The 27,561-nt window shown below is 46.8% G+C and overlaps 2 protein-coding genes across 7 annotated transcripts in view; both read left to right on the top strand.

Moving 5' to 3' along the window:
* Positions 1 to 669: 669 nt before the first annotated feature.
* CETP (cholesteryl ester transfer protein) lies at positions 670 to 20,798 on the top strand. Of its 2 annotated transcripts, none has more exons than XM_077310356.1 (16): positions 670 to 1,058; positions 1,586 to 1,700; positions 4,006 to 4,137; positions 5,446 to 5,516; positions 7,025 to 7,118; positions 8,229 to 8,298; positions 10,590 to 10,650; positions 11,748 to 11,839; positions 13,258 to 13,437; positions 14,001 to 14,051; positions 15,051 to 15,218; positions 15,676 to 15,743; positions 15,867 to 15,909; positions 16,601 to 16,670; positions 18,259 to 18,344; positions 19,594 to 20,798. In XM_077310356.1, the coding sequence occupies exons 1-16, from the start codon at positions 932 to 934 to the stop codon at positions 20,008 to 20,010; spliced, it is 1,845 nt and encodes a 614-aa protein (XP_077166471.1). In that variant the 5' UTR covers positions 670 to 931; the 3' UTR covers positions 20,011 to 20,798. The 2 variants fall into 2 exon arrangements, with proteins under 2 accessions (XP_077166471.1, XP_077166472.1); XM_077310357.1 differs by having other exon boundaries at positions 672 to 1,058; positions 19,516 to 19,736.
* A 1,118-nt stretch (positions 20,799 to 21,916) lies between these two features.
* NLRC5 (NLR family CARD domain containing 5) overlaps positions 21,917 to 27,561 on the top strand; it is a 66,280-nt gene continuing 60,635 nt past the window's right edge. For 4 of the 5 annotated variants that reach the window (XR_013226653.1, XM_077310695.1, XM_077310692.1 and 1 more), the window contains exon 1: positions 21,917 to 22,071. The gene's annotated coding sequence lies outside the window, so the exon portion shown is untranslated. Of the gene's footprint in view, positions 22,072 to 26,908; positions 27,004 to 27,561 lie in introns of those variants that run through there. The other variant, XM_077310694.1, reaches the window with a different exon arrangement.

Raw genomic sequence — 27,561 nt, 5'->3', positions numbered from 1 at the left:
TCATATCTTTTCATGGTTCCCTTCTCTGGATTTAAGTATCCACAGATTTGGTCATGTTGAAAATTAGATATATTGATATGCTGTTTTAAACACTTCTCCCTGTACTTGCACACAGAATTCTGCATATGAAGAAGTGGTTCTTATCTGCTGTTTTTCTCTACCGAAGGCATCTCAAACTGGCTTACAATCACCTTCTCTTTCCTCTCCCCACAACAGACACCCTGGCAGGTGGGTGAGACTGAAAGAGCCCTGATATTACTGCTGCCAGAACAGCTTTATCAGCACTGTGGCGAGCCCAAGGTCACCCAGCTGGCTGCATGTGGGGGAGCGGGAATCGAACCTGATATGCCAGATTAGAAGTCCGCACTCGTCCTAACCACTACACCAAGCTCGCTCTCTTATGACTGTGTAAAAGGCACAGAGTCAAGTCTCCTTGCAATGATAAATGTTATTTTGAGTGAATCAATGAGGCAGGGTAGGAAATTTTTAATAAATAATGCCATGCCTAATTGGCTCCAAACCTTTCCTCCAATCTACAGAAAACCTTGTACAGCAGGAAATGAACCATTTTCCGCAAAGTACCTCCCCAAATGCTGATTTGCATAGATTTTAGTCCAAAACTGAGCATCCTGGGTCTGATAAAACACAAGGAAAAATGCAAAGGAAAACCAAGTGAGCAAAGGATGCTATGTGTAAGGGAGCAGAAAACTCATGTTGTTAAGAAGCCATGCTGGAGCCAAAACCGGCCCTAGACTGAAATCACATAGCGACCAAGGCAGCAGTTATGAATGGGTTAAGGAGGATGCAGAAAAGCTAGGAAGTGGGTCACGTCCTGCCAGGGATAGCGAGGCCATGGGGTGGAGAAGAAGCCAGGGCAGGAGGCAGCTGCTCTTTGGCTCTTGCCGGCTCTAGCTTTGGAGATCATTCCGGGATGATGCTGAGGGCCGTGGTGGTCTTCGCAGTGCTCAGCAGCTCCTCTTTGGCTTGCACCTTCGAGCCGTCTTCATTCAACAACACAGGAATAGTCGTCAGGTTAACAAAGCCGGCTGCAGTTGTGTGTAAGTCACAGCTTACTACCTGGAGGTGGCTTTCCCTTGTGATTGGGTTGGGGCGAATGGCAAAAGGTGTTTCTCCCTTCATTCTCCTCCCTTCTCTCCTATGAGCTGTTTATGAGGTGTCATTTTTGCAGGAGCTAGGAAAGCGCCAAATGCAAGGTGTGTAACAGACCAGATCCAGTGTGCTGCAGAGGTTAGGCTGCTGGAAGGAAGGAAGATCTGGGTGACTCCCGCTCAAGTCCCCACCATGCCTAGGGAGAAGCTTGCTGTTTGTGATTGTACACCACTTGCCCAATTTCACTCTAACCTACCTCGGAAGGTTGTTGTGAGAGGAGGACGATGTGAGCAGCTTTGGGTACCGGTTGGGGAGGAAGTCAGGTGGTCAAGGAGGTAACTAACTAGGAATAGAATCTCTGATTTCCCATGGAAAATAAAAGCAAGTTATGCTTGAAAGAGAGACCCAGTGGTGACAGGGCCGTACTAAGGCTGAGGGTACTATCCTGATGCATGCTTTTGTATCTCACTGACAGTAAATCAGCAAACCGCACAGGTGATTCAGGCAGCCTTTCGTCATGCAACATATCCTAATATCTCAGGGGAGAAGTCCATGAGTTTTTTTGGAAAAGTGGCTTACGGATTAACAAAGTAAGTGCCCCCTTCCCCCCAAAATCCCCTGCTGTGTCGGATTGGAAGACAGGCAATGTGTCCTGCATCTGTGGAAGCTGGTGGGCTTGGAAGAGTGCAGCATGCCTTACAATGGCACTGTCAGGATGCCTGATCTATGAGACGGAAGAGCAGATTCCTATTGGACACAGTGGGGTTTTTGGGGTGGTTTTTTTTTTTAATGCTTACTTGTATTTGATTGACACCAAACCACGCGCATCTGATTAGTCTTTCTCTGTGAGCAAAGCCAGGCATGGCGAGGTTTGCCAATCCATGGTTGGGAAAGTCCTGGAAATTGGGGAGGGGGGTCTCAGAAGGGAGGGGGTTTGGGACAAAGAGGGATCTCAGCAGGGATGTGTTACTATAGACTCAAAATTGCCCACTGAAGCTGCCAATTTCCTCCTCCTGGAAAACAGAGCCAGTACGGGATAGTGGTTAAAGAGCGGTGGCCTCTAATCTGGAGAACTGGGTTTGGTTCCTGACTCCTCCTCCTCCTCCACATGCAGCCAGCTGGGTGATCTTGGGCCAGTCACAGTTCTCTATGAGCTCTCTCAGCCTCATCTACCTCATAGGGGTGTCTGTTGTGGGAAGAGGAAGGGAAAGGTTTTGTAAGCTGCTTTGGAACTTCTTTGGGTAGTGAAAAATGGAGTATAAAAACATTTTTAAAACTTCTTCTTCGGTGATTCCACTTGGAGGTTGACAGACTGGCCATACGAAGAATAAGGAAAAAGAATGGCCTTTAATTCAGACCAATACATAAAGCCAAGACATGGCTAAGCCACCAGTCCTCAGTCCCTTACGAAAGATTTCCATTTTGCAAGTAATTTTCTGCTCATTAAAATTATTCTGGTTCAATTATTCTGGTTCTGATGGATGATTTGAGTCATCTGGCAAATCAGCATGAAAGCTGAATGTGAAACTTGTCATTAATTTAACTAAGCTGCTGAAGAAAGCTGTGAAAACCTGTCTTTTTTAACTGGCCCACGTTTTGGCTTTAAGTACGGATTTGAATGAAAAACTATTCTTCTTTATCCTTCCTCGTGGCCAGTCTGTCAGCTTCTTCGCTTCTTTACTCTGAGCTACTGACAGGTCACTTTTCCTGGGTATTCCTCACTTAAAGGTTGGCAGTCCAAGACATGACGTAGGCAGGGGTAGTCAAACTGCGGCCCTCCAGATGTCCATGGACTACAATTCCCATGAGCCCCTGCCAGCTGGCAGGGGCTCATGGGAATTGTAGTCCATGGACATCTGGAGGGCCGCAGTTTTGACTACCTCTGCATAGAGTATAACTTTCCCCTGTAAAAGATCAATAGTTCAGACGTGCAGCCCCAACTTTACTGAGGGCCACCTGAGAAAAGGGGGAGGGAATAACTCTCTGATCACTGATTTGTTCTACTTATCAAAACTGAGAGTTCTGCTCTCAGGTTCCAGGAGGAAGCCTTGGCCGAGGGGCAAAACATCTGCTTGGCAGGCAGGATTTCTCAAGGTCAATCTCTGCCCTCTCCTGTTAAGAGGAACAGGGGGCAGATGACATGAAAGACCTCCAACTCAGATTCTAGACAGCCGCTGTCAATCAGAGGAGTTAATGCTCAGCTTGATAGATCAGTGGTCTGATTCACTGCTAGACAGCTTCGTGGACTCACTCTGCCTAGCGTTAAAGAAGGGGGGGGGCGAAGACCTTGCATTCTTGCCTTCAAAAGGCAGTTTGCAAAACTCAGCAGAGGTTAAATGGCTATATCGCTTCTGACTTTCCCTAGCAGCCCTTGACCTGAATTGGCCCGTTCACTTTTTGCAAATGGAGGCAGAGATGTGATATTTTTCATGGGTGCTTCCGGTGGAGGAATGCACTGTGTAATATCCTACTGCCTCTTGCAATGTGTCATCTTTTGCTGCATTCTTATGCACTTCATGGACAGTGGGATGTCATGCCTTAGGCAGCTGGCATTGTTTACTATTTTGGCAATCCCAGGCCCATTGCACTGTTTATTGCACATATTCTGCTGCCTGCAAAATCATTTTTTATATTTTTAATCAGCCCTGGCTCTTAGTAAGGAAGAAAGACAGGGCATAACTAAATGTGGCAATACTTACTCCATTTTGATTTGCTGGGTTCAACATGGCATATATTGTTATCGGGGTTGTTTGTTTTAGCTTTAGCCAGCCCCCCCCTCCAGATGCAGAGTGCCCACAGCTGCCTTTCCCATTGCTCTGTTAAGATGTGATCCGTGCGCATCCTTCATCCAAACAGCCCAACAGGACTTAATCCAGCTTTCCATCCCTTCCTTAGCATCCATATTGATGACCTGTCCATAGAGAAGAGTGATGCTTTCTTCACGGACGATACCATTACTATTGAAATCCAAAACGTCTCGGCTTTCTTCAAAGGAACACTGAGCTATGGCTATGTAGGTGCCTGGTGGTAAGTGACTCTTCCAGAAATCAAGGTGTTTCAGGGAGAAATGGGAGGTGGGGAGTGATTTGGCTTTTCAGCTGGGTTGATATTTGGTTTGCTTGTATACTAGATTTTTTTTTTACAGCTCTTGATGTTTTTTACATCATCTTGAAGTTTTTAATTCAAATGGGAAGCCGTGTTGGTCTGAAGTCGCACAATAAAATCAGAGCCCAGTGGCACCTTTAAGACCAACAAAGATTTATTCAGGGCGTGAGCTTGCAAGTGCAAGCACTCTTCACTTGGTCTGTTGATCTATCTGTGTCGCTCTCTTTTTTACAGCTCTCCCATCTTTCTGCTCAATATCTATAGGGAGAGACCATGGTTTAGTGTTAATTTGCTTTGCATACATAAGGTCCCAGGTTAAAAAAAGATCAGACAATAGTAGGTGAGGTGAGCCCTTAGAAAATCACTGCCTGTCAGAGGAGAGGATTAATGCCCTGGCTTGATATGAAACAGCTGCTTCTTAAGTGCCATGGCATAGTAGAACACTGTCTGCTTTGCACAGAGGAATTCCTCAGTTCAGATCTCAGCTTCCCCCTTTAAAAGGATCATTACAGCTCTCGTACAAAGGAACTTAAAAGGGAGAATTCAGTGTGAAATAGCTAAACTGGATAATAATTCATCAACAAATTCAAGGTCATGAGTCCCCTAGGGACCTGGGATTCCTAACTCACTGTAAATTCTAGAATTGGTCCTTCCAATCCAATGTTGCTTAATTTCGTTGCCACTAACTCTGCTGGCTCAGCCAGGGTTCCATTCCCCAAGGTCTATTGGAGATAGTAGGGGATGAATCAGGAGTCATGTATGCAAGGCTTGTGCTTTTACTGCCTAGCAATGGGTCTTTGCAGAGCCTCTTGTGGCGCAGAGTGGTAAGGCAGCGATATGCTGTCTGAATCTGTCTGCCCATGAGGTTGGGAGTTCAATCCCAGCAGCCGGCTCAAGGTTGACTCAGCCTTCCATCCTTCCGAGGTCGGTAAAATGAGGACCCAGCTTGCTGGGGGGTAAACGGTAATGACTGGGGAAGGCACTGGCAAACCACCCCGTATTGAGTCTGCCATGAAAACGCTAGAGGGCGTCACCCCAAGGGTCAGACATGACTCGGTGCTTGCACAGGGGATACCTTTACCTTTACCTTTTTAATGGGTCTTTGCAGTTCTTCCTCTCCATGCTCTTTCCCAAGCCCAAGCAACCCTGATGGAGCTCAGCTTAAGAGCTTCTCTGTGCTGAACTAAACAACTGTGGCTTGGGAATTCTCTTTTGTGTTTCTCCTGGCAGGCTGAGACTCATTCATTTGATTGACTTTGAAATTGAATCTTCCATCGATCTCCAGATAAACACCAGACTGTGTAAGTACTCATGGAAAGGCTGTACAGTTGCTAACTAGGAATAATCCCTCTGCTGCTGCCAGCTATGGTAGGTAAGTCAAGGGTACTTTTTATCATGTGAGATGGTGTCCCTGCTACATCTATGAGAAAGAAGCTCAAAGGGGAAATTGCAACATGAGATTGCTGAACTTTCAGAATGATAGATCCCCCGGGGATGAATAGGGACATGGGATTCTCAACTTTTTTACCATTGAGAAATCCCTGAAACATTCTTCAGGCTTAGAGAAGCCCCAGAAAGGCACGAATGGGCAGAATCTGGTTAGGAAACATAGCCCTGTACCTGCCCACCCAGGGCCCCTCCCTTTCCCACCCCCTCCAGGCCCATCATTGGCCAATGGGGGGGCACTATGACCATATTGGGTCCTATCGCCCAATAAATGTTTAACAATTTAAAAAAACACATTTAAATTAATTAACTCCCTCTCATTTGGAAAACCCTTCCAGGGCTGTCAAGAGACCCCAGAGTTTCACAAATCCCCGACTGAGAAAGCCTGGATTACAGTATGCCTCACCCTCCCAGCTTCGGACTGGGATAAAAGGACTCAGATATCCATTCCTACTCATATCTGACAAGAAGAAGAAGAAGAGTTGGTTCTTATATGCCGCTTTTCCCTACCCGAAGGAGGCTCAAAGCGGCTTACAGTCGCCTTCCCATTCCTCTCCCCACAACAGACACCCTGTGGGGTGGGTGAGGCTGAGAGAGCCCTGATATCACTGCCCGGTCAGAACAGTTTTATCAGTGCCGTGGCGAGCCCAAGGTCACCCAGCTGGCTGCATGTGGGGGAGCGCAGAATCGAACCCGGCATGCCAGATTAGAAGTCCGCACTCCTAACCACTACACCAAACTGGCTCTCAAAGGGATCTTCCTAGCATCTAAGGTCTCAAGTCTCACTTGTTCTACAGCAGTCCGACACGGCTACTCTCGGAAACTGCCGAGCAAGGGTGATTGACACAGTATAACGTCTCTTGCTTTGAGAAGCAATAGAGAGAAGGGGACATCTAAGGTAAAGGTACACCCAGTGCAAGCACCGGGTCATGTCTGACCCTTGGGGTGACGCCCTCTAGCGTTTTCATGGCTTGCCAGTGCCTTCCCCAGTCATTACCGTTTACCCCCCAGCAGGCTGGGTACTCATTTTACTGACCTAAGAAGGATGGAAGGCTGAGTCAACTTGAGCCGGCTGCTGGGATTGAACTCCCAGCCTCATGGTCAGAGCTTTCAGACTGCATGTCCGCTGCCTTACCACTCTGCGCCACAAGAGGCTCTTGAAGGGGGCATCTAACAGGGTGCAATTCAGTTTGCCAAGACATGCTTCTTAAGTGTGACATGAAGTCATCGGCTCTGTGCCTTCCTGCCAAGTGGGTCCCTGAGCAAAGAGACTTCGCTTGAGCCACTCTCTGTAGAAAGACAGAAAGCCACCCCCAACTGAGCCAGGGTTAACTTTGGAGGCCTTTCTTTCCCTTCTGGGCAGCCTGCGAAAAGGAGAACGAGAAAGTGGCGGCAGACTCCTCGGATTGTTATCTGACCTTCCACAAGCTGATCCTGCACCTCCAGGGAGATAAAGAGTACGTTGTTTCTGCTGAAATGTGCCGCTGTGTTTGACATTGCCCAGTGAGGGGGAGGGTAGGCGGGTGGGTGGGTGAGGGAGGGAAGGAAGGGCTTCCATATTTGCTACAGGCTGCATTTTGGAATAGCTGCCTAACAAAAGAGAAAGAGATGGCAGAGTATATGGTGGAAGAGCTCCGTCTTGCAGGGCCTGCGAAATGTTGGAAGCTCCTGCAGGGCTCGTAGCTCCTCCGAGAGCTTAGTGGTAGACTGGTCCTGCCTTTCTGTTCCAACCCCTCTTGAGAGTCCTTTGTATCTCGCTGGATTAAAATCCAAGCCAATCTTTTCAAATGGGTAGCCATATTGGTCTGAAGTAGCACAATAAAATCAGAATCCAGTAGCACCTTTAAGACCAACAAAGATTTATTCAAGGTGTGAGCTTTCATGTGCAGGCACTCTTCCTCAGATTAGGAACTCCCTACATGACAGTGGCAAAAATTAGCAAAAATTAATTCTGTTACATTAGTAAACTATGTACAGTTTTATTTCTCCTAGGTTTTTATGAACTACAACTGATTTCTAGGGGATTGATTGGCTGTTTTGGCAAATAATTATCATATGGCTGTATGTGGATGTGTGACTAATGTGTAAACTAATTTAACAGAATTAATTCTTGCTATATATTCCCACTGTCATGTAGGGCAGTGGTCCCCAACCCACGGGCTGCGGCCCGGTGGCAGGCCACAGCTTCCTCTCCCCACCCCCCCTGCAGTAAGAAACTTCCCGGGCCGCTAGCTTGCGGCCCGGGAAGCTTCTTACTGCGGGAGAGGGGGGAGAGGGAATCAGGGCCACGCCTGTGCATCGCGCATCTGCGGCCCGGCCGCTCATGCGCGATGCACGGGCATGGCCGCGCATGCGCAGGCGGGCAGTTGCCCTGCCGGTCCCCAGCCTCGAAAAGGTTGGGGACCACTGATGTAGGGAGTTCTTAGTCTGAGGAAGAGTGCTTGCAACTGAAACCTCATGCCTTGAATAAATCTTTGTTGGCCTTAAAAGTGCTACTGGACTCTGATTTTATTAAGCAAGTCTTTTGTTTGCCTTTGGAGCCTTGCATCCCGCCTTTCTCTTTACAGCCCCGGATGGATAAAGCAGCTTTTTACAAACTTCATCTCCTTTACCTTGAAGCTGGTTCTCAAAAGCCAGGTAAGAAGCATGAACATATAAAGTTCAGACAGCTGGCAGTATTCATACCAAGCTCTGGAACAGCAAAGACAATACAACCCCTGACAGACTGAAGGCTGGACTCAGCGGGCAGCTTCTCCAGTTTTCCATTGTTTCTTTCTATATCCCAGGGCCTTGTAAGGCAGTAGAACAACATTCATTTATATGAACTGTTCCTGAGCTTATTCCGTTCAGTGAGAATTCCAATTGGATGCAATCAGCGTATGCCATTTGGTATAGTGGTTGCTGCAGTGTTAAGAATGGTGGCTTCTAATCTGGTGAGCCAGGTTTCATCCCCCGCTCCTCCACATGCAGCCAGCTGGGTGACCTTGGGCCAGTCACAGTCCTGATAGTGCTGTTCTCACAGAGCAGTCCTGTCAGCGATCTCTCAGCCCCATCCAACCCACAGTGTGTGGGGAGAGTAAGGGAAGGTGATCATAATCTGCTTTTGAGATTCCTCCAGGCAGAGAAAAGCAGTGTATAAAAACCAACTCTTTTTTTTTTAATAGGTTTTTCAGATGCCCCAATTTCCATAACGCTATGTTTTGATGGTGGCTTGTACCGTAGTTCCCTATTCATGTGGTAGTGGAAAGTGCCATCAAGTTATTTCTGAAAGGTTCTCAGGGCAAGAAACATTCAGAGCTGGTTTGCCACTGCTTGCCTCCACAGCATGACCAGGTATTCCAGGGAAGTCCCGCATCCAAATACTGACCCTGCTTATCTTCTGAGATGTGACAAGGCCAGGCTACCCTAGGCTATCTCAGCCAGGATATCTTAGCCAGAAAAAAAGTTTTGAACTCTTTACAAAACGGAAAATGTTGTACTTCCACAATGCTCCCTAAGTGACTGGCATCTTTGAAATATGCATTCCTGGCAGGGCCGGTCAAACAGGGATTGCAATTTTAAAGCCTGCAACTATGATCTCAAGGAAAAGATTGCCCTTCTAATGGCTAATACCCCAATAGAATTTGGTCTAGTTATTCTACAGGAGTTGTGGGTTCATGAAGAATTGTGGGGAAAATGGGTGAAGAATTGTTCTCAAGGTGCTTGTGTGCCATCAAGTCACTTCTGACTTCTGGCAGTCCTACAAGTTAATGGTCTCCCAAAAGCCTTAGCATTAACAGCCAGGCAGGGTAGTCAAACTGCGGCCCTCCAGATGTCCATGGACTACAATTCCCACGAGCCCATGCCAGCAAATGCTGGCAGGGGCTCGTGGGAATTGTAGTCCATGGACATCTGGAGGGCCGCAGTTTGACTACCCCTGCTGCAGACGGTGGTTTCCTTTATTGACTCTCATGTTGGGCCTTCCTCTTTTCCTAAACTGCATTCCAATCTCCCTTTTCCTCATGAACAATGTGCTACTCAATATTCTGAAGGCAATGTGCATGCGCAGTCATTTTTTGATTGGCCGGGTGTTTAAGTTAACAGTGTAACATTTTTCTCCGTATCTACACCACCCTCATGCCAGTACAGTGAAATCCTACCTGGTCTTCAGGTGGCACCAGTTCACGTCCAACTTACTTATGATTTAGAGGCAACAAGATTTAGGGGCCCATGAAGAATTACAGGGCCAGGCAAATAAAACACTTCAGGAATTTCTCCCCACCCCCAAATCTTCCCCTCCTCTGTAAACTCTCCGATGCAAGAAAAGACAAATTCTCCCTCCCATCTAGTCTCCCCACCCCTTCAGCCAGAGTCTCCAGGTCCCATCTGTGGTCACCAATGCGGGCTAGGGTTGCCAGATCCAGGCTGGTAGATTCCTGGAGACTTGTAGATGGAGGATAGGGTCCCCAGTGGGATACAGTGCCATTCATCCTACCCTAGAAAGCATTTTCTCCAGGAGAACTGACCTCTGTAGTCTGAAGATGAGTTTAACTTCCAAGGGATCTCCAGGTCCCCCCTGGAGGCTGGCAACCCTACTTTCAATTGACAGCTGCTTACAAAATCCCGTGACCCCCCCTCCCCCCTTGCATGGAAAGACTTAGTTCAGCTGCATTAAAACAAAAAAAAAAAAGGATAAGCAGCATTTTTTAAATTGTATTTTTGGTTAAGATGATAAAGACTCCCCTCCCTGGTCTGCAGGTAAGCCTGCTTTTAGGATCACCACAAGCCAGGCATATAGCAATGAATGGTGATTTATGGTTGCTGGGCTTTTCTGAATACAAGGCCCGCCTGAAGAGGTGCGCTTCGTGTCATCAAATGCCTGCAGGGGAGGCACAGAATTTGTAAATGTGAACTTCTCCTCTCCTCTCCTCTTTTTTTTTTTTTTTTAGGTGTGTAAGGAAATTAACTTCCTCACTCAAGTGTTGGCTGAATTTCTGCAAGGCGTAGGAGGTAAACAACAGCAAGGAAGCGGATGGGCTTGGTTTGCTGAGCCCCATGTACCGAGTGATCTTTCATTAGGGTTGCGGGTCCTCCCTGGCCCCCTGCAGGGGATGGGGGCGGGGCTCCATCCAGGTAGAGAAATTCCTGGAGATTTAGGGGTGGAGCCCGAGGAGGACCAGGAGCTCAGTGGGGCACAGTGCCCTAGAACAGGGGTAGTCAACCTGTGGTCCTCCAGATGTCCATGGACTACAATTCCCATGAGCCCCTGCCAGCATTTGCTGGCAGGGGCTCATGGGAATTGTAGTCCATGGACATCTGGAGGACCACAGGTTGACCACCCCTGGCCTAGAGCCCACCCTCCAAAGCAGCCATTTTCTCTAGGAGATAGGGTGCCACAGAGGCCGTGCTCTGAAGCTCTTGTTTTTCTCCCAGGGAGAACTGATCTCTGTAGTCGAGGGACCAGTTGTAATTCTGGAAGATCTCCCACCTGGAGGTTAGCAATCCTACAGAGAACAAATGTTTAAATAAGTCACCCAGAAAAAATGGTGCATGAGGGAGGGAGGGGCATGATTGCTCTCTTTAAGTATTTGAACGACTGTCATTTAGAGGAGGGCAGGGAGCGGTTCCTGTTGGCAGCAGAGGTTAGAACCCGCAGTAATGGGTTTAAACTACATGTAGAACGGTAGCAGCTAGATACCATGAACAAAACAATTCAAACAGAGTAGTTCAGCAGTGGAACTGACTGCCTAAGGAAGTGGTGAGCAGCAGCTGGACAGATCCACATCAAGGATGCTGTAGGCTGATCCTATATTGAGCAGGAGATTGGACTAGATGGCCCTATAGGGCCCCTTCCAACTCTGATTCTAGGACTGTCATTCAGACCATTTCAGACCAAAGTTTAAATACACAATTAAAATATCGGATGAATATAAAAGAGAAATATTTGAGTCCAAAAGGGGTGTCACAAATATAAAAGATGTCATGATTAAGGTAAGATATCCTTTTTTGGGCCGGGGTGGGGCCGGGGGGTACTTTTGTTATTGTAGTTTTAGATGACCTTAATGAGCTGATTGGTCAACACAATTTTTGAAAACATTTCCCGGCAGAAAGTTTTGTCCGGTACGGGAATATAGGAGTGGACGTTTCTCTGGCATCGCTTCCAGTAATACAAGCAAAATACATTGAAACACAACATAAGGTAAAGCACCATCCATAAGGAAGGCAAATCTCCAATTTCAGTGGGAAGGGGGGGCATGGGGCGCTCCTTAAGTCGGTGGGGCACCAATGAGCTTTCGCTGCACACTATTTCCAAAGCCAAGAACGGTGGGATGTGTAGCTCCTTAGGAGGGGTGCTGGTGTCCACACTTACTGAAAGTGCTGTCGATGTGCAACCAACTGATGGCAACCTCTCTTAAGGGGTTTTCAAGGCAAGTGATTAACAGAGGTGATTTGCCATTGCCTGCCTCTTCCTATCAAACCTGGGCTTCCTGGGTGGTCTCCCATCCGAGTACTAGCCATGGCTGACCCTGTTGAGCTTCCAAGAGCAGGCTGGCCTGGGCCATGTGGGTCAAGGCCACCACGGTTGAAAAAAGCTTTGAGGTTCAGGAGAGGTGTCGGGAAGGAGCACAGTGGCAGAAATGCTCGAATAGGGGTCCCCAACCTTCTCAAGCCTATGGAAACCTTTGGGATTTTGATACAGATGGGGTAGGTGCGGTCCCAAAAATGCTGCTTCCCTCAAAATGGCTGCGCAAGAGGGCGGAGCCAGTGAAGATCCTTGGCCTTGATGGCAGTGGCTGCTAAAGCGACATTTTAAAAGATATACACTGCAAATAAAATCTCCAGTGGTCAATAAGGAACCTTGCTGGGCAAAAACCTCACCTTGCCCTGCCCATTTTTTAAAAACGTTTCCAGGAAAAATGCTGGGGAACCCCTGTCTGCCTCGGAATGGAGCCGGCCCTTGCTCCCAGTGGCGGAAGGGGAAAAGTAGAGCACCGGATGGTGGCTGGGACTTAAATTGTGATCCTTCTGCATGGTGCAAGGGCGTGGATGGGGACCACTGCTGCTACGCCTAGACTGCCCTTTGCAGCCAATTCAGCAGAAGCAGCAGGGATCTCATCCTGATCCGTCTCCCCCAGGAAGGGGGGCTGAAACGCCCAAATCCAAATGGCTTGTGATTGTAATCTCCCCACCAGCAAAGGGATTGCATGATAGGTGCCATTATCCCATGAAAAACATGGCCCAACCGATTTGACTTCCACCAGTGAGAAGAGGCAAGTTCAGCACAGGCTGTGAATGCACTAGGAAAATAAAACCAGGTTCAGCAGGAAGGCAGGCTATGCATGGGGCAAACCGAACCTGATAGAAACTCCATAGCCACATTGCCCTCCATGTCTCTAGTCTCCCCCTGAACCAATGAGATTCCAGCCCTGTCACTGGATTTCCAAATGACAAACCATGCTGTGTGCTGTGCGTGGTTTTGGGAACTTTTCCCTGCTGGACAGAGACAACCTCTCAGCAGAATGAACAGGCCGGGAAGCAACTCTGTTACTGGGTTACTGTGTAAACAGGAGCTTCTGTTCTGGTAAATGAGTGTAATGCATTATCTTCTTTTGGAAGGGCCTCCTCATGTACAAGAACTACTCGGACAGCTTCCATGAGTCAGTGTTTGCACCATCTCTACTGTCTGAATCCAAAATGGTCTCTTTCTGGTTTTCGGAGCATGTCCTCAGCTCTGTGATCTGGGCAGCCTTCCTAGATGACCGTCTGATGTTGACCATCACAGGGGAAGAATTACAGGTAAGGACTGCAGGGAACCTATTTGACTGTTCTTCAGCTGAGGGCGAAGCGATGTGAAGGGGGAGGTGAAATGTGGAAAAGCTGGTTTGTAGCCAATAAGAAGCACCAAGCCTTAGCTCCAGAGAATTGTACCAGGCCTAGGGAGTGTATGACCTGGCTTCCTTCTTGATGTCGGTAGGGTTGCCAACCTACAGGAGGGACGTGGAGACCTCCTATAATTACAAATGTTCTCCAGACTACATAGATCAGTTCCTCTGGACAAATGGGCTGCTTTGGAAGATGGACTCCACTGGGGTCCCTCCCTTACCTGAACTCTCCCTTCCTCAGGTTGTAGGATCTGCAGGAACCCTAAAATAAAAATTCAATGGCAACTCAGACATGAACCTCCCAGATCTAGTTTCAACACACTAACTACATGCCAAAGCTGGCTCTCTACGTTCTACACAAAGAGAAGAAAATCCAAGTTGTTATAGTGTTCCTTGGGTTCAAAACAGTGTTTTGTTGTTAGGGTTTCCAGTTCATTAATCCCATATTAACACAGAATCCAACTTCCTTTTTTACAGGAAATGTTTAAAAATGAAGAGCTGGAATCTGACCAGGAGATTGTGCAAAAGGTAACTTTTAATCAGATCCCAGATTAGCATAGCAAACACACACACACACACACACACAACAAATATTACTGAAGCATGGATTGAAACTGAAGCATGGGTTGATGATGTTAATCCAATCGGAAAGTCATATGCGATAAGATTATTTAAGAAAGAATAAATTAGTTGTGTCTCTAAAATAAATCAGTATCTTGTGTTTTCTATTTTCATTTTCCTGGCTGACTAGAATAGTTTGGGTACAACGAAACAATGAATGTCTCTCTCTGTGCAGCTGATTTCTGTGCTTGGAAGTTACGTAGGCTAGGGCGGGCGGCCTGACTCCCAACACCGGCCCACTCTTGGGCAATTGAATGGTGGGAGAAAATGGGAGTGGATGGTGAGGTCATCAATGTAGGGATGGTACTTCAGGTCATGGGTATGCAATGCTCTAGGAATCCATCCAGTCTCTGTGACTACTTCCTGTTTGCATGCTCCAACCCTCCAAAATGCCTGCAGGTTGCTGGTAATCCTAATTTAGTGGACACCACACCTAATTCAGAAATTGCTGGTTTGGGCATACTTCTAAGGCATGCTTTTAAATGCAGAAAGCAGGCTGGAATTCCATATTCTGGAGCAACTCCATGTTTGGGCCATCATAACACTCATGTGCGGGGAGGGGAATATTTGTGGAGGAGAGCAACCCTTTCCTCACCACCAACTAGCACCCTCCACACACACACACACACCTGTACCACCTGCCTTCTCATCATGACATTCTTTTGATGGACTCCTAAACTTCAAGGTTGGCTGTGGGGTGAGGGAGAATATATTTGCAGGGAAGGAAGAACTGGTAAGTAAAGGAAGGGTAATGTTCCTCCCTTTCACATGCCAGTTTCCCAGTTTTAAAAAAATGCCTGTTTGTGCTGACATTGTGGCAAAACATGCCACTTATCCAGACCCTTCTTTATAGTTTTTTCTGGGAGCGGCAGTGGCTATCCTATGTCCTCTTCCTTTGCTGTGCAGATTTTCCAGGGTGCCTCCTACAATGATTCCCTGGCTAAAGTATGGAGTCTCAGTCCTCCCCAAATTATCCTCCAGCCCAAAGGGACTGTGGTGAAGTCATCCGTGGCTGTGGAGCTCAGTGTTTCTTCACATGATACAGAAACCCCACTGGTTATATACTTTGAAAAGGTTAGTTGATTTGTCATCCTGACCTGGATATCCCAGGCTAGCCCAATCTCAGTAGTTCCCAGTAGCTAAGCAGGCTGACCCTGGCCAATACTTTGACGGGAGACCTCCAAGGACTACCAGCGTCATGATGTGGAGGCCAGCAATGGCAAACCGCCTCTGAATGTCTGTTGCTTTGAAAACCCCAGAGGTCGCCGGAAGTCAGCTGTGACTTGACCATTCTTTCTACTACCTCCCTGGACATGGGGTTGGCCCACTTAGGGCTGATCCTGCGTTGAGCAGGGGGTTGGACAAGATGGCCTGTATGGCCCCTTCCAACTCTATGATTTTATGATTTCCCAATCACAAAGAAGCCAATGCTTTTGGCTCAATTGGACCCTATCGAAGCTGATTAGCATGCAAGAAATCATGACCAATGCACTGATGTATCCTTTACTTATGGCTCTGTTTCCCTCCACAGGATGTCACAGTTACAATCCAAACTTCATATGTGCAAAAGCAGCTGGTTTTGCATCCCACTGAGGCTGTGTATGTATTGCTGGTCCATTAGTTGAGTGCTGGCGTGTTCATTGTCATGCAAAGGGTGCAGGGGAGGGTTTGCCTTTGTACTTCTTTCCTTCCTTGCCCCATTGTTTTTCTATTTCCTTGCAGGATAGAGCCTAAAACAATGAGGTGCTCCTTCGATATAGCTGTGGTAAGTGTCCAGCATTCCTAATTTGAACCTGGAAAGTAGAAATTGAACCTTATTTTGCAAAACTGAACGCTTTTATTTTATTTAAAACACTTACTGGGCACCTCCGTTCCTTACAGAGCTCAATGCGGAATACAACAGTGATAAAAATTCATCATAAAAACATAAACCTTGAAATTAAAAGCAACAATTGCAGGCGGCTAGTAAAACTTCATAAAACGTGGCCTGAAATGCAGTTGCGATCTTGGTTGAGCAACATCTTTATTTATTTTAGAAAACATAATATGCCGTCTCAGAGACCTGCTGGCAAAGGAAAGTTGAAAACATAATAAAAAGAGCATAAAAATCATTAATGTAAAAAGGCATCAAAACAGTCAGCCATTGATATGTAGCTAAAGCCTAAAACTAATGCATTCTTTTAATGCGCTGATCATCAAGGAATGTTTGATACTCAGCATGTGCCTAGGGCAGGGGTAGTCAACCTGTGGTCCTCCAGATGTCCATGGACTACAATTCCCATGAACCCCTGCCAGCATTTGCTGGCAGGGGCTCATGGGAATTGTAGTCCATGAATATTTGAAGGACCACAGGTTGACTACCCCTGGCCTAGGGCATCCAAAAGGATTACTGTTGCATCAATTAATCCGCAGAGAACTTCTGCAGTTAATTCTGCTATTTAAAAATTTAATTTCAGAACGATGACGCTCTAAGTCACTTTTTGGAGAAAACCATCACTGTTGCCGGGATCCCACAAGTGATTTCAAGTGAGCTTTCTTTATCTTGTTGTATGGAGCAACTCTGAATCCTGCATGCTGGGGGGGGGGGGGAGTAGAAGATGATGCAATGCATCCATATGGATGCTCAACTGTTCTGACATTTTGGGCTGCAGGAGAGATTTGTGTTGCTAGATAGCTGAGGGATTAAGGAGGCAAGGAAGAAGGGGGAAAGTGGCAAGGGGTATTCTTCACCTTAGCAGAGATTCAACCAGTACATTTAGACTTCTGGATTTCAAATTGTACCAAAGGTGAGGTGTCTTGCCAAAAATATGATGAAATCCTTGTGAAATTTGGGTAACTTGCACTAACCTCTCAGGCAGTTTATTCAGTGAAATGAGGGAAATTGTGTATTATAACTGCCAGGTGACCACAGCTCTTCCTTGGCTATTTTCTTCTTGTTTGAAAATAAAATTATATAGACTTCTTTAGTAAGAATAAAAATGTTTAATTGGTAAAATGTCCAGACATGAAGCTTCAACAGTAACTTTCTTCTGAGGTAAAACTGGTTTTCAGAGATACATTTTTTTGTTGTTTACATGGGGTCACAATTGGCTCTGTTACACTGTTTCCTTTTTGACATTCCCAACATAAAACAGAGATTATTTTACATTTTCTGACTTTCCCTCTCAACACACAAACACAGTCATTCACTGTCAAAGCTAACAGAGATGGAATTCTCCCATCATGCATCACTTCAGTATCTGTGAGGGTGCATGCAAGGATGGACAAGCAAGAATTCCAACAAGGTGAATGTACAAAGATGCCTGATTTGGAGTAGACCGTCTAGGTCAGGGGTAGTCAAACTGCGGCCCTCCAGATGTCCATGGACTATAATTCCCAGAAGCCCCTGCCAGCATTCGCTGGCAGGGGCTCCTGGGAATTGTAGTCCATGGACATCTGGAGGGCCGCAGTTTGACTACCCCTGGTCTAGGTCAATGTTATCTGCTGTGATTGGTTGTAGTTCTGGGTGCAGCTGCACAGCTCACAGAGTTGTGGATAGAGGAAGATTATTTTCCCAGCCATGGCCAAGTTGCCTTCTCCCTACAACTTCGGTTATTGAGAATCTGTTGGTGGCCCATAATGGTGGAAGCGGAAGCTTAGATTTTAAAAAGCATTTCTGTAACGCATGAGTAGGGATGACGGACATGTACTGGGAAAATGTAGTTTGGTTCCTGGTTTTGTGGTGTGCCCCATTTGTGAACTACGAACTGTTAGGAACTTTTAGCAGTTTATGAACTGATTTGGTTTGTGAAGTTCCATTAGGCAGTAGAACAGCCCCATGGTATGCTAGAGACACCAAACTCACAGGGGATCTGCAACTGACTCTCCTCTACATGCCTGCCATGTTTGGTGAGGATGGGTGACCCCCATCATTTCCCCAGAAAGCCCTTAACTCAGACCCTGTAAATCCAATCCTCACCAAACTTGGAGGACACGTAGAGGGGAATCAGCCAGAGATACATTGTCACCTTTGTGAATGAAGGAAAAGGAACTTCAGTACATGAGCCAGTTCATGTCTATCCTTAACCGTGTGTACTGTGATTTCGCGTGAATCTGTTTTAATTCCACTCCATAGAAATTGAGCCAGCTCTAACATCCTTGATGAACAGCAGAGGACTTGACCTATTTGACATCATAGAACCTGAGATAATAACCAGAAATGCAAGTACACTTTATTTATTTTGGGCTTGTACATTCTCTACTCCATGGCAGTGCTTATGGATGTGTAACCATATTGTTCCTTGAACCATGGACAGTTCAGGGCAGCCTTTTCAAGGGTTAGATTTCTTTGGAAAGCAGAGCACTGAAGATTTTTGATAACTGTGAATGATGGTGGAAAATTCTGTCGAGTCACAGCCAACTTATGGCAACCACAAGGTAAGAGACAGAGAGAGATGGCTTTCCATAGCTTGCCTCTGCATTGCAACCCTGGCCTTACTTGGTGGTCTTCCTTTCTCAACCATCCTGGCTTCTTGACCATCCTGGAAAGGTTTCCTGAATGGTTGGGAGTGAATAAATTATATATATTTTAAATTTCTTGAACCTTTATTGGGCAATATGACCATATATTGCAAGCTTAAATGGACTCCGGGGAATGGTAGAGGACAGGAAGGCCTGGAGGATCATTGTTCATGGGGTCGCGATGGGTCGGACACGACTTCACAACTAACAACAACAACCATATATGGTCATGTTGACCTGTTCCCTCCCCCTCCCCAAATGGCCAGTGATAGGCCAGGAGGGGGGTGGGAAGGGGAGGGGCTCTGGGTGGGTGTGTCCACAGCTCTGCTTCCCAACACTATTCTGCACGATGGCACCACTTCTGGGGGTTCTTGAAGCCTGAAGAACATTTCAGGGGTTTCTCAATGGTAAAAAAAGTTGAGAAAGGCTGATATAAGTACTAACCAGGGCTAACTCTGCTTAGCTTCCAAGTTTGGGCTAACCTGGACCATCCAATACCCAGAACATATTTTATAGCAGTGTACAGAAGAAAGCTGCCTGCTAATGGTAGATCTGAAGCACCCTAGAATCACAGAAACCCACATTTGGAAGGACCTCCAAGGTCATTTAGTCCAACCTCCTGCACAATACAGGAAACCTCAATTGAGTTCTCCCCAATCTGATGTTACTGGCAGAAGTCACCTGAGATCTGCTTTTCTTGAGTTCCCATGTTGTGCCTAGTCTTCTAAAAACTTTCCATCCTCAACCCCTTTGGCATCCTCTGCCCAAACTGCTATGCCTAGGTGCCCATTGTTCTGCCTTAGCTGTGGCCTCTGACACCGCAGAACTCCATCTCGATCCAGCTGTATCATGCACTTCTTTTTCTTTGTAGGGATACTTCATTATACAGATGGACTTTGATTTCCCACATTATTTGCTCCATGGGTTTCTGAAGAGAATTCTATTGTAGGACCCTCCCAAGGAGAGCATGCAATGGCCAACTGCATGTAAAAGACAGAAGGTCCAAGACCAACAGAGACACATGGAACAGGCTGGATGGATCAGGAACAGTCAACTGAAACTCAACCCCTCCAAAACGGAGGTCCTGTGGCTGGGGAGAAGGGGGCAGGATCAGGAAGCACGCCTCCCCTGTTTGGATGGTGTGCAATTGACATCTGCACAATCCGCCAGAAATGTGGGGGTGATCTTTGATGTCTCTCTATCTCAGATCACAAAGGTAGCTCAGAAGGCATTTTTTCATCTCTGCCAAGTGCAGCTATTAGCAGCCTACCTGTGCTGGGGACACCTGGCCACAGGGATCCATGCAACGGTCACTTCCAGATTAGACTTTTGTAACTCACTCTACACAGGCCTACGCTGTCCTTGACCCAGAAATTGCAGCTGATACAGAATGCGGCGGCACAGGTCCTCACAAATTCATCTTAAACCGCCCTGAGCCTCCGGGGAGGGCGGTATATAAATATAATAAATAAATAATAATCTTGGAGAGCCCATGTTCAGCCTGTGCTGAAACAACTGCACTAGTTGCCAGTCTGCTTCTGGACCAAGTTCGAGGTATTGGTTTTGGCATTTAAGGCTATACATGGCTTAGGGCCTACTTATCTGCAGGACCGCTTACGTCCTTATGCCCCCCGCAAGGCTCTTTGCTCTGTGGGTATGAATCTGCTGATGGTTCCGGGCCACTGGGAGGCATGCCTGGACTGGGCCAGGGCCAGGGTCTTTTCAGTCCTGGCCCCTTATCTGGTGGAATGAGCTCCCAGAAGACCTGTGGGCCCTGACGGAGCTCTTGGGGTTCTGCAGGGCCTGCAAAACGGAGCTCTTCCACCAGACGTTTGTTTGAGGCCAGGTGGGAAACCCCCCCCCCCCAATGTTCCTAGGACCTGGCATTAGGCTAGGTCCGGGACATTTTGGTGATCTACCCCCTGCTTTCTATCACCAGTCTCTTTTATATACCTTACCGGCACCAACAGCTCCAGTGTTGGGGGAGGACTTTTTATTGTTGTTACCATCATTTTAGTTGTATGTTTTTTAGGGGATGTTAATTTTATCATATGGTGATGTTTTCAGGTTGTTGATTTGATGTTTTTATGCCATGTCATATGGTGAACTGCCGTGAGCCAGCAGTGCTGGGGGCGGTGGTATAAAAGTATAATAAATAAATAAATAAATAAATAATGCGGCTGTTTTGTTTCCTTTCCCTGTGATGTGCCGTGTCATTTTACATACTTTTCCGGAATAGTTAAAAGTTCATTTCCCCTTCCCCTACAAACGCTGAAGTGCTTTGTTTTGTGTTGTGAATGCCATGTGATTCTGATCTCCTAACAATAATTTTGTCCTCTATGCTTACTGGGAAAATGTCGAAACCTTCCGAGATTGCAAAAGAAAGCAGACAGGCATGATACTCCACACCACCCTGCTATCGTCCTGGGATGGGGGACGACACCCAAGAGCATTCAGGATTGTTGGGGGTGGGGGAGAGAGACAAGGAAGATTGACAGGTCATGAGAGGAGGATAAAGGGAGTGGGAGATTGTCATAGACAGGAGAGAAGGGAAAAAAATGTGTGTGGGGGAAGTGGATGCACCTGTCCCTCAAGTTTCTTGTAGGTTCCCACTTGTGTTGGCGGTCCCTGGCCCCAAAGAACTGTGTCTGGCCTCAACCAGCCCCCCCCCCCCCCCGTTGGAGGAATGACTCCCAGAACAGATGTGGGCCCTGCCAGAAATGGTTCAGTTCCGCAGGGTCTGCAGCTCTTCTGCCAAGCTTTTGGTGAAGCTGCCAGTGATTCTGTAATATCAGTCGCCCCCCCTCCCCCAAAAAAGCACCCTAAAACTGGACAAGACCTACTAATACGGGGAATGTGTCAGAAGTTAAGCATGCTGATTTTAAGAAGAGTTGGTTGTTATACCTTGCTTTTCACTACCTGAAGGAGTCTCAAAGCAGCTTACCATCGCCATCCCTTTCCTCCCCGACAAGAGACCCCCTGGGAGGCAGGTGAGGCTGAGAGAGCTCCTACAGAACTGCTCCTGGTTGGCCTGAAAGGCGCTCCTGGACTCAGATTTGTTTCTGGTGATATTCGGTCCCCATCTACTTGAGTTTAGAACGCTCTTTTCTTTCTTTCCTGCCCCATTCAGTTCTGCACAGACCTTCGCTCCCGAGTTGCAGGGGCAGAGCTGCCCACCCGGGTTTAGGGGAGTTTGGGGGTGGAGCCTGGGCAGCCGCGGGAGTTTTCTAAAACACATGATTTCCCGGCAGAGCCTGTCCGATGAATTCTGCTCCAGGCAAGCCGCTGAAGTTTCACTTTCGGGCCGCGCTGCCGGGGATGCGGGCCGGGCGCGCCGTGGAGCGCTGCAGCTGGCCAAGCCAGGGGCTAGCAGCGGGCAGAGACGGGCGACCGCGGCCGCCCCGAGAGGGGGTCTTCTCTCTGGCAGGTAAGCGCGGGGGACCGGTCGGCCAGCAGAGGGCTCGCTTGTCTGCCTGCCTTGTGCGCTTCCTTTCCCCGTTCAACCCGCCCAGAAGAGAATTTTAGCAACGCGCCTGGGCGTCCTGCCTCCGTTTGCGTAACGTGTGAAAGGAGAGGGGCAGTTCTGTCACGTGAAAGCCTTAACCCTCCCGATGCCCAAGTTTGAGAATTGTCTGGCGGCCTGCGACCCGGGGATTGCTAGTGACCGTCTGGCTCGTGAAGTGTAGCCCGGAGAAACTGGCATTGTCTGGCAGCCACGCAAGAGACCTTGGGAGGTGGCTTGCCACGGCCTCCCTCCGTGTCATGTGCTTCTAGTGTGCCTTGGAGGTCTCTCATCCAAATGCAAGCCAGGGTCGACCTTGCTTGGCTTTCCAGATTTGGGTCCGCCTGGCCTATCCTGGTCAGTACTGTACTTGGAGAAATAGCGTCCTTAAGAGGCTTTATGGGGGAATGGTATTTATCCTCTATGCCAGGGGTAATCAACCTGTGGTCCTCCAGATGTCCATGGACTACAATTCCCACGAGCCCCCGCCAGCGTTTCCCCTTTCCCACACATCAAACCTCTATGAAAGGAACTGAGAGATATTTCTCCAGGCCTGTTGGCAACCCTCGCTGAGTGGGGGTCATTTCTTGAAGGATATGCGAACTGCGTGTGCTTGAAAGGCCCAGCCTCTTGTTATGGGTGGCTCTTGTTATGGGTTTCAGAGCTCTGCTCTTCCTTGTCGGGAGTTATGCTGTAGGGCGGGGGTAGTCAACCTGTGGTCCTCCAGATGTCCATGGACTACAATTCCCATGAGCCCCTGCCAGCAAATGCTGGCAGGGGCTCATGGGAATTGTAGTCCATGGACATCCGGAAGACCACAGGTTTGACCACCCCTGCTTTTAGGGAGATCCAGTAACGGCCGTCCTGCTTTGGGAAAAGGTTATTAATTTGGTGTCGCCTCAAACAGAGTCTTGAACTGTGGATCTCATTCTTGGGTCTGGGCTTGACCCTATTCAGCATTCATATATGAGGGAATATTCCTCCCTTGAAGTGAGGGATTTTGTATATCGAAATCTAGATATCAAGGTGGGTGGGTTCTGTGAGGCCTACTTCCTGATGTGTTTCATGGTGCAAGAATACTTTTTCCTATGGAGAAAGTTTCAGCCATGTAATTGCTTCCGTCTGCAATCAGACGTAGTAAAAACATTTGGGAGGAGAAGCAGGGTTGGGTTTTATGCCCTGCTTTTCACTCCCCAGAGGTCGTGGGGTTTCTTTGTTTGTTTGTTTTTGCACAGAAGCCTCCAGAACAGATTCTTCAGTCCTTGCCACTATGAGAAAATGCTCCATTCCCCCACCCCTAAAGTCAGCCACAGATCTCTTGAGTTTTAAAAAATGATCTTCCATCCCACACCACAGTTGAGCTGCAGGCTTCATAATTTAGCGTATTTTGCAAAAATGTTATGGACCAGTTTAAGCATTGTAACCAAAGCAAATTTTGTTGTTGTTAGTTCCAAAGTCGTGTCCGACCCATCGCGACCCCATAGACAATGATCCTCCAGGCCTCCCTGTCCTCTACCACAGTGGTCCCCAACCTTTCTGAGGCTGGGGACCGGCAGGGCAACTGCCCCGCCCCTGCATGAGGACCCTGGAATTCCTTGGTGGTCTCCCATCAGTGTGCTAAGCAATGCTGACTTTACCTAGCTTCTGAAATCAGGCTAGCCTGGGCTATCGACACCAGGGCTATGTTGACCCACCAGAGACAAAATATCCGTTAGTCAAGGTTATTGTCGGTTCCTATTTGGATCCAGTGTGTTAAATCCATGGGTTTGAAGGAAGCCAAGTTGCTGGGAGCTCACACCTCTTTATTGTGATCTCAGCTTGATGGCATAAGAGGCAAAACTGAACTGAGACCATTCCGAAAACCTGCAAATTATATTGCAAACAATGGGGACATTTCTGCACATCACTAAAAATAGCGTTACGCCAGCTGAATGGTGTAGCGCTAAATATTATTGCGCCTCCCGGCCACTCCACACCTTTTTGCAGTCTCGCTCCAGTCTGCTGCCTTTTTGCGCTTCTCACCTTCCACAAGCGCTGCTGGAAATGGCGAAAGAGAGCAACCCAGTTTATACGCGATTCTTTTCCACTTGTCAATCAAGCCAGGCAGCCAATTCCCTTTCTCCTTTTTTTAAAGGTCCTGCAATGCCCGCCAATTTTTAAAAAATTAATTGTTCTCATTTAAATGCCTATCCATCAAATCATAGATGCATAGTGCTTTTTGAATGCCACCCTTTATGGAATCACTAGTCTTGAGTCTTTTAAAAATTAATCTCGATCCTGATTTTTTTTTGGGGGGGGGGTGACTTTAGAGAGGCATGCTTTGTGTTTTAACTTTTGGGGAAAATATTTTTGGTTTTGCCTGCATGCTTGTACGCCTATTCATTGCTCCAGGCAGTTCACCTTAAAAAAAATCCTGTCCCCGGGAGAGGAAGGTGGGTGCGAGGGAAGAACATTAGAGGCGGAGATAGCGCTTCTTCGCTTCCATACATTTCTTTTTCATGTAGTCTGCTGGTTCTCTTCTTGCAGGGGGGGGGAGTGCTTTTTAAGTTGGTGAATCAACTTGTGCTTTAAAACGGTGTATATCGCAAGTAGTTTACTGGCCAGATGTGGGAGGTTGGCAACACCATACGGAGTGCCCGGAATATAGCGTCTTCACAAGGTTAGCATTTCACTATATTTATTGTGTGCAGAAAAGCCATGGATCTTCCCACCAGGGTACACTATTGGTTAGTTTCAGGTTTAAACTGACTGGATCCAGGATCTAGCCATGTTGGTCAATTACATTGCTTGCTTTGGCCTCAGCAGATCTACTAACACAACACAGCTGGCTTTTTCTTTCCATTTTAATATTACAGCCTCTGCCCCATCTGACTTTTGCCCATGCACATTGCATTAATCCCCAGTGAAGCCTTTGTGAGGGGTCATGGGGGGACCCCCTTTTCCTTTTCCACCAGCAGGAAAACTGATTGGATCTAACCCATGGTCCTTCTGTGGTTACCTTGTGGTTTCTCCTTGTTTTCTCCAACCAACCTCAATCTGATTTTGAGAAAGCAATTTTGAGCAAAGATAAGCTCTGATTTTCTGTCATAAGATATCTGTTACCTCAGCTGAAGCAGCAAAAGGTGTGCATTTTGTAGAAAATGATTATTCCATCAGAGGGCAGCATTAGACTGCACACCATGCTCTCTCTGTAAAGTATCCTGTAATCAGGATACTTACAGGACTGTCAGCTCCCATCTGAGTCTGTTCAAGTACAGAGAGCATCCTGTGAGTGGCCATTTCACCTCTCCCTACACCTCCCTGCTGTAGGGGTGCCAGCCTTGATGTGGGACCAGGGGATCTGGAATTACATCTGATCTTCAGAGATGTTCCCCTTGAGAAAATGCCTGCTCTGGAGTGTGAACTTTATGGCATTATACCCCACTTAGGTCCTCCCCTCTCCTAGGCCCTCCATTCCTAAATCTCCAGGAAATTCCCAACCCAAAATTGGCAGCTCTCACTTTTTAGAGGTGAGACAGGTGGCCAAGACAGAAATTCCACTTGCATGTGGAATTCCCCTCCTCTGGCCCTTCGTTTGGCACCTAATTTTCAAATCTTCCAGTGCTGAACCTTTTTAATTCACTCATAGTTGTGGAACAAAGAATTAAATCCACCAGTTTTGGCCTTCTTAAGTCTCTTTGTCTGGCATCTTTTATTTCTGTGAAGTAACTGCTTGTTGTTCAGTTTGACGGTTGTTAACAAGAATGAGCTGGTGTGGTCGCTTAGTTGGATCAGGGATTTTGTGTAGGGTGACCATCTGGGCTCTGAATAAACACAGTTTGAATGTCTTATACTATTTAATAGTGGTTTTATTGTCTGATATTTTTATACTCCTGTCCTTTGGTTTTAAAATGTGTGATTCTATAAGTTTGTCGTTGACTTTGGTTTTAAAAAAAATTAAAATGTCTTCTAGAAACCTCAATGAGAATATTGGGGTGGAGGCACAGACATATATTTAAAATAAATTACTGACAGAACTTTGCGACAACAACTATCCCAGTCAGACATTTGACTGAATCTGTGGGCAAACCGAAAGACAGGCCAACTAGATGGCATTTCAAATAATAGATTTTCTTGCATTTTTCCTTTTTATTGAAAAAATACTATTTTAGTTTTTATTGAAAAAATGCTACTTTTTATTGAAAAATACTACTTTTTATTGAAAAAATACTACTATATAGGGGTCAAACCAAAACGGTATCTAGATAGCTTTTGCCATTTTCAAGGAATGAAGAGTTTGCTCAGTGGCTTTCCCCAAAAAACAGTGTTGTAGTGATCAGGATCCCCAGTAACTTTAGGCACCAGTGGCTGAATGATACTAAATACTACACTGATTTAGTTTTTTTAGGGAAAGCCACTGAGAAAAGGCTTGAGCCTTGAAAATGGCAAAAGTGATCTAGATACTGTTTCGGATTAACCCCTATATAGTATGAGAAAAAGTGGAAGAAAACTGATTATAAACAATTTATTATTTGAAACATCATCAGTCAGTCTTTCAATTTGAACTTCAGAGACTGATTTGCCTTCACCTTTTCACTTTGGATTTGTGGGTAAACAAAAAAAAAATCCACCAGCCGTACATTGTACTAATAATTATACCACATAAGAAGCTGTCTAGAGGAGCCTTCTACAGAGAGCGTAGCACGCTAGAACAAACTATGCGTCTTACTAACCACAAACAGAGAGACGTTACTCAAACTGACATCTGACTTAGAAGAAGAGCTGTTTGTTTGTACCCTGCTTCTCTCTGCTTTCGGGAGCCTCAGAGCGGCTTAGAATCGCCTTCCCTTCCTCTCCCCCCGACAGGCATCTTGTGAGGTAGGTGAAGCTGAGAGAGCTTTGAAAGAACTGACTGGCCCAAGTTGACCCAGCTAGCTGCATGTGGAGGAATGGTAGATCAAACCCAGTTCTCTAGATTAGAAGCTACCATTCTTAACTATTACAGCAAGCTGGCTCTCAGAAAAGATACCTCTGCTTCTCAGCTGTAGGTTGCAACTCGTGAGCCAGTTTACACAAAGTGAACAGGGATTTTTTTATCAGCAGCTTCGAGTTAGAAGGGCCAGCCTCATCTTTGTCTGCTCTTTGGTATGCTTATGGCTGAGGTTGCACAATAAACAGGGAAGGCCCAGCCATATTGGTCAAGCTAGACGATGTGTTCTCCCAACTGGGATTTATTTAAAATTGCTAGATTCGGATGGCGCGGTGTAATGGGCAGTTTCCATGGGGCAAAGTTTCATGCGAAGACTGATTAGCATGCTTGATAGTTTTTCCTTTTATCGCAGGGGAATTCCTGGCCCTTTTACTTTCGTTTTACCATTCTGCCCAAATCTACTGCATTAAGAGGCAGAAAAGATTGCACTAGAGTGTTAGAAGTCA

Source organism: Paroedura picta, chromosome 14 (assembly GCF_049243985.1).
Source record: "Paroedura picta isolate Pp20150507F chromosome 14, Ppicta_v3.0, whole genome shotgun sequence".
Classification (NCBI taxonomy): domain Eukaryota; kingdom Metazoa; phylum Chordata; class Lepidosauria; order Squamata; family Gekkonidae; genus Paroedura; species Paroedura picta.
Note: the sequence above shows the minus strand (reverse complement) of the source record. Positions and strands in the feature narration are given on the sequence as shown.

Excerpts from the sequence above, each read along its gene's own strand:
- CETP (XM_077310356.1), top strand. The coding sequence starts at position 932 with ATGATGCTGAGGGCCGTGGTGGTCTTCGCAGTGCTCAGCAGCTCCTCT. Across the intron at positions 1,059-1,585 it reads AAAGCCGGCTGCAGTTGTGT|TAAATCAGCAAACCGCACAG; the intron begins GTAAGTCACAGC and ends TCTCACTGACAG. Across the intron at positions 15,744-15,866 it reads TTGCATCCCACTGAGGCTGT|GATAGAGCCTAAAACAATGA; the intron begins GTATGTATTGCT and ends ATTTCCTTGCAG.